The sequence below is a fragment of the Eurypyga helias genome, unplaced genomic scaffold (genome assembly GCF_000690775.1).
Source record: "Eurypyga helias isolate BGI_N326 unplaced genomic scaffold, ASM69077v1 scaffold13856, whole genome shotgun sequence".
NCBI lineage: Eukaryota > Metazoa > Chordata > Aves > Eurypygiformes > Eurypygidae > Eurypyga > Eurypyga helias.
The window spans coordinates 1-6,655 of record NW_010257416.1 but is presented as its reverse complement, the minus strand read 5'-3'; the positions used below and the strand labels follow the sequence as shown (position 1 = coordinate 6,655).

Sequence of the window (6,655 nt, the reverse complement as noted above, 5' to 3'; positions counted from 1 at the left end):
TCTTGGACTCTGCTGCAATCACTCTAAGGCTCCCACTACTTAAGACCTGTGTGTGCATCAGTCAGCAAGTGGCAATCAATTGTGTCATATGTCTTATTTTCTATTTTCATTATTTATTATTAGTAGTATTTGTATATATTCGTTTATGTATATTATTCACTTATGTTCAATTGGTAAATAGTTCTTATCTCAATTTTACAAGCTTCCTTGTCTTTTTCCTCCAATTCTCCCCCTCTGCTGGAGGAGAGGTGTGTGTGTGTGAGAGTGGCTTTGTGGTATTTTGCTAGCTGAAGTTAAACCACTTTACCCCAGCCTCCACAGCATACAGATACACCAGGGTAGACATGCTGGGACTTGCTGAATAGTCACAGCCCCAAACTGGCAGGGAGGAAAAAATCCACCCACTACCACAGCTGGGAAATGCTTTTGGAAGTCTTGGAGAGCTCCTGGCATGGATGCAGAACTTTCCCAAGTGGTTGAAAGTGGCTGGTTCCTGGTTCCCTCCCTGCCTCTTTTGAGACTGCATTGATGAACAAGTAGGACACAATGAAAGTAAAGCCAGCATCTGCATCCACCTTGCTTGGAGGAGCACAGAGCAGCAGGGAGAAGTGCAGGCAGGAAAGCAGCCCTGGAGTAAAGGTTTCCAGGTGCCAGTTATCCCCCCAAAGGGCTGATGTAGGGCAGGGGAAGTGCCAACCCTCCCTGCTTGGCTCTCGTGGCTCTCAAGAGAGGGACAGGCCATCCTCAACCCTGATGCCATAGGAGGAGACAATAGCCACTTTCTCTGCAGTGCAGAACAGAGGTGGCATAAGGACAGGGCAAGAGTGGTACTGGCAGGCAAATGGCTCTGAAGTAGGACAGAGCACCTGAGCAGGGGCTACCCACCCTACCCAAGAGCTTACATGTCCTTCTACCACAGCAGGAGGTAGTGTTCCAAAGTTCAGTTTTTTGCCCCATTGCTATGCACAAGCCCCTCTCCCATGGACAGTTCCATCCTTCTGTCATTTTGAGATGAGACTGTGCTGGTTCAGGCAGGAAAGAGCTGCCTTTTTTTTTTTTTTTTTCCACAGTGCTGATGGCTGGCCCAGGGAGTGTTTCATTCCATGGTATGTCATGCTCAGTACACATGTGCAGTTCTTAGGCAGGAAGTGGCCTGGGGAGGTCGTTAAGACTTATGCTAGCTTGATAGCTGGGTTGTTAGCTCTTTTGTTAGCAGTGGGGTGGGTTTATTCCTTAGTGGGTTGGGGGTTCACTGCCTTTTTCCCAGTTGTGTGTTGCTCTGGGGCTCTGACTCTCACTACACCTGGACGTGCTGTGTGGTGGTTGGCAGGTGGTAAGAAATTGTATCTTATGTTCTATTTTTTTTAAATAATTTAATTACTTAGTAGTAGTAGTTATAATATTGGTAGTATCACTATAATTTTCACTTATATTAAATTATTAAATAGTTCTTATCTCAACTTTACATGCTCCATTGTCTTTTTCCTCTGACCCTCCTCCTTGGCTGGTGAGGGGGGGGAAGGTGAGCAAGCGGCTGCATGGTACTTTACTGCTAGTCCAGGTTAAACCACGACAGACTTGCCTCACCTATCTCCCCTCTCCCCTTAAATCTAGCCAGGTTGATGAAGCCCTCCACAGGGCTGCAACACCACTCCTGTCTTCATGACAGGACCAGACCCAGAGCTTCTCTCATATAAAACACTAACAATATAGCAGTAGCACATTTTTTTCAGTACAATGAAGGGAAAATAAACTAAGGAGCAAGGCAGCAACCTGTAAGTGGAAAGGAAGGATAAGAACCATGATCAGAACCAGAGTACTGAGTATGAGGCACAAGGGGCAGGACTGGCAGCCTGCCACCAGAAACCCGAAGGGACGCATGAAATATTGCGGGGGAAGGGGAAAATCTCTCCACAGAACCTGACGAACAGTGCTGCTGCAGCACCAGAACAGGAAGCTCCCCTCTTCCCTAATCATAGTGGGGTCATGCTGCACCACAAACTCCAGAGACAGTCCAAGAGCCCCCTTCTGCCCTGCCTTCAGATGAAACAGGCACTGCTGGAGAAGTCTGCAGCAGAGCAAAACCAGCAGTAGACCCAACAGCTCAGGGCCAGCATTGGAGAAGCAAGAGATACCTGCTACCAGGCTCTCTTACTTGGTGCTTCCTGCCAAATTAGGGCAGGGGAGAGAGACTGCCAAATACAATCTTTTCTGTTAACTTGGGCTAAGAAGTATAAGAATGAACAGTAACATTGAACGCACCAGGGAAGCATGCATACCGATGGGCTCCATGAGCTAGAGGAGTGCTCAGTATGCAAGACACAGGGTTTACAGAGACAGCACAAGCTACACTGCACCACTCCCACACAAAAGAATTGCCAGTTGTGGGTTTTTTTTTAATTTATTATTTATGTGGGTTTTTTTTAATACAGGCTAGCATTGTACTCTTTGCTAAAGCTGCTGATTCTGCCACAAAGTAGAACAGAAATATCTCAGAAATTAAGTTGGTTCCCCTACTTGTTAATTTACTGTCTGCCTCCCAATTTAACACCAGTCTGGATTTTTGTTTGCAGAAAACATTCCCTGTACAAAGTCTGAAGTGCAGCTACACTGTTCTGACTGAGGAATGAAGCCAAGAGTCCATTGAACACTGGATTTTTTCCCTATTCAACGTGGCCTGGTTTGGAGTTTGGTCCACAGAGGACAGCGAGTTAACCATAGAGATCATCATCGTTGTCTTCACTGTACACGTTGCCCCCACTGCCGCCTCCTGTGCCTTGGCTCGGACCAGCACCACCCTGGTTACCTGATGGGAACCTGTGTGCAGTGGTGCAGAAGGGGAGAGAAGAGATGCTGTTCAGAAGTCTCCTCACAGCTCAGCACAATCCCCTCCCCTCCACACCAACACCCTGCTGCCAAGTAGGACAGGCAGGAGAAATGGGATGAAGCCTTATGGCAGGTCACACAAAAGGCTTATACAGTTGCTGGATGTCACTCATGTTAAAGCAAAAAAGGGTTGATGGACTTCAGGAGCACTAACAGAGCAGCTACAACTGATCTGCAGCACAGCCTACACCTGCCACATGCTCAGCTGGCTGCTGTACATGCTAGGGAGAATGGGAAAACAGTGGTAGAAGGAATTTGTTACCCAGAATTCAGCAGAAAGCTGCCTTGCTGCTCTGTTCTGGGGCTGGCTGAGCTCCCCCCCCCCCCAGTTACCTGAAGCTGCCAAAGCCACGGCTCTGCTGTAGAGTCTGTGCAAACATCTCATATTTCCTGATGTCGTTGTCACTGACAGAGCGTCGAGCAAAGCGCATGGCCTCCTCAAAGTGATCCCTGCGTATCTCAGGGACTGGGTCATCCTCCTCCACTTCCTGCAGCAGGACAGAGCACCCAGGTGAGCTGCATGCAAAAGCTCCATGGCCCAACAGCCACCCACAGCCTCTAGGCCAGGATGCTCTAATGCCTGACAAAGTAGGAGGTAGAAAAGGACACTATGGCAGACTATGAGTCACTGCTGCAGCAGGGACCCTCTGAACAATGCTGACAATGAGGCACCCCAGGAGGGCCTCACCCTCCCACAAGTTGAGAACAAAGTACTCCAGCTCCATGCTCTGTGCTGAGAGCCCACTCATCCTTATCTGAGGATTATGGAGAGGAATGCAACCCACTTCACCCACAGGCAGAGGTGCGCTGCCAGTCTCATGAATGGGGAAAGCTCAGAGTGCCCCACTCACCATGGCAGAAGGGTTGGTCTGCCTCTCACGTTCTCGCCTGATCTCACTCTCAATGGACTCACGGATGGCCAGTTTGCAGGCACGCTGGCAAATTTCTGTCAGGTCAGCCCCCGAAAAGCCATTGGTCATTTTAGCTAGGAAATCCCATCAAAATGAAAAAAACAAACAAAACACAAAAAAAAACAACCAAGAGAAGCCTGTCCTTTATACCTTACAACCTCAGGTGACAGAGACGGGTCTTCAGATCCCATGGTATCAAGGTGCTACCTTAAAATTGGCCAATTTTGAAAATATAAGCCATTAAGATTCTTGGTTTTGGAAAAAGTTAAGCACATACAAAGGCAGGCCAAACTCCCCCTACACCCTGCGAAGCAGCTGTAAATCACAGACTGGTTTGGGTTGGAAGGGACCTTAAAGACCATCTACTCCCACCCCCCCTGCCATGGGCAGGGACACCTTCCACTAGACCAGGTTGCTCAAAGCCTCATCCAGCCTGGCCTTGGACACTTCCAGGGATGGGGCATCCACAGCTTCTCTGGGCAACCTGTTCCAGTGCCTCAACACCCTCTCCAGGAACAATTCCTTCCTGATATCTAGTCTAAACCTCCCCACTTTCAATTTAACCCCATTACCCCTTGTCCTGTCACTACAGGCCCTTGTAAAAAGTCCCCCCCAGCTTCCTTGTAGCCCCTTCAGGTACTGCAAGGTGCAATGAGGTCTCCCCCGAGCCTTCCCTTCTCCAGGCTGAACAAGCTCAACTCTCTCAGCCTGTCCCCATGGCAGAGGTGCTCCAGCCCTCAGAGCATCTCCGTGGCCTCCTCTGGACTCGCTCCAACTGGTCTATATCCTTCTGATGTTGAGGGCTCCACCGCTGGACGCAGCACTCCAGGTGGGGTCTCACAAGAGCAGAGTACGGGGGAGAATGCCTCTGCACTGTATACCCTCAAGAAGAGGCAGGTTGACTTGTGGATTTAGGATATGATTTGCTCAGGTCTTAGCATTAGGAGTCAAATGTAACACTGTCAGACTGGAAATGGAAATGGGTCTGCTGACTAAGACAACCAACCTCCTTCTTCCCCTCAACTGAGGGAGTAGTACTGCAGCCTCCTTTGAAGCTTTCCTTTCCAACAGCACTGAAAAAGGTAAGCTTGGCATAAAATAGCTTGAGCTCTCACTTGATATCTGTTTTTCTCTGATTTACTATTAGTTGCATGATTGCCTGCTCTTCAGGCAAGGGACATAGCTCTTGCCTATGACAGAGTTCAGCAAAAATTAACTCCAATGGTTCCTGTTCAATTTCCATTTCCCGCCCGTTTTCTACATTTACTTTTCTTTCAGAGTACAAGACTCCTTTCCATCTTGCTGTAACAGTCTTTCCTGTTGTCAAACTGTGGGCAGAACTCCAATATGTGAGAGACCTGCTATGCTTACACACCAACACCCAGCTTTGTTGATACCTAGTCTCAGAGGTCAAGCCTCCCCCTACCTCTTCATTTCCATCCTTCAGGGACTGAAGGTCTCCCAGCTCTGTACTGTGTGGAGCAGTCACCAGCCCTCTGCTCTGTCCCCAGCTTCTAAGGAACACATGCAGCACACAGCAAACCCAAGTCAGACATAGTCAGGGCTGATATCCTACCTTGGCAACTGGCGATTTCCTCAGGTTGGCCTTAAGAATAGCAACCCGGGACTTCTCATCAGGCAGAGGAATGTAGATGAGTTGATCCAAGCGGCCAGGGCGCAAGATGGCTGGATCAATAATGTCTGGCCTGTTGGTGGCACCGATGATGAAGACGTTTTTCTTGGTGGACATGCCGTCCATCTCTGTCAGGATCTGGTTAATGACACGGTCTGCAGCACCACCACCATCACCGATATTCCCACCTCGAGCCTTTGCAATGGAGTCCAACTCATCAAAGAAAAGCACACAAGGGGCTGCTTGGCGGGCCTGCAAAAAGAAAATGGGCACAATTACTCTGTGTTAATACCACCAGGTGAAGAGCATGCTGATGCTGGAGCCAATTTGCCTGGACCAGAACTCTCCCTGCAAGATCTGGAGACATCAATTAGTTAGTTAGGCTCTCAAGTATCAGTAGGCAAGATATATCAAATGGGAGGGGGAAATCTAATCTCTGTCTTCAGCTACCTAACAGGTAGTTATAGGGAAAAGGGAGCCAGATCCTTCTTTGAAATACACAGTGAAAGGATGAAAGACCACAGGCACAAATGGCTGCAAAGAAAATTTCAGTTAGAAATATGGAAAAAGCCCACCCAAAACAGAACAAACTTTCTTCACAACAAGAGTTCAAACACTAGCATAAGGCATAGTCAGGGATTCTCCATCTTTAGCACATGTTCAGAACATGAGGCCCTGAGCAACCTGATTGAATTTCCAAGTTATCTCCCTGCTCTGGACAAACAGCTGGACCAGATGGCCTCTGAGGTTCCTTCTCAACCTAATTTTTCTCTCTCTTTCCTTCTAACTTTGGTCTTTCAGCACCTATCCCTGACCACAGGAGTGTAGATTCCCAAGATAATCTATGCAGATACCTCCTGTCCCAGGAGGTCACATTGGGGGAACTGGGCAGTAGGAAATAATTCTTTTCTAAGCCATATATATTGCAGGAATGGAATGGAATGGACTATTTCAGTTGGAAGTGACCTACAACGATCATCTAGTCCAACTGCAGAAGAACCCATAGCATGTTTTGAAAAATCTGTAGAAGGTGATGGCTAATGAGGTGTCAAAGTAAGTTTTCAGGGATGCAGAGAATATCTATGCCATCCTAATGCTAGCCTCACTGCTAAGACACTGGGGCATTTATCACCCTGTAAGAACAGATACAAATTGCAGCAGGAGAAAACCATTTAAACAGCTATATTGCCAAAGATAATTCCCTACTGTGCTGGATTCAGCCAGG

At 48.0% G+C, this 6,655-nt stretch overlaps 1 protein-coding gene across 1 annotated transcript; it reads right to left on the bottom strand.

Annotated features, from left to right (window-relative positions):
• Positions 1-2,382: 2,382 nt before the first annotated feature.
• On the bottom strand, positions 2,383-5,682 carry LOC104511411 (transitional endoplasmic reticulum ATPase-like; the record flags this gene model as incomplete). Its single annotated transcript, XM_010154014.1, has 5 exons — positions 2,383-2,817; positions 3,220-3,374; positions 3,738-3,884; positions 4,576-4,584; positions 5,374-5,682. Coding segments are annotated over 5 exons (726 nt in total), but the record flags the coding sequence as incomplete, so codon positions are not given.
• Between the last annotated feature and the right edge of the window lie 973 nt (positions 5,683-6,655).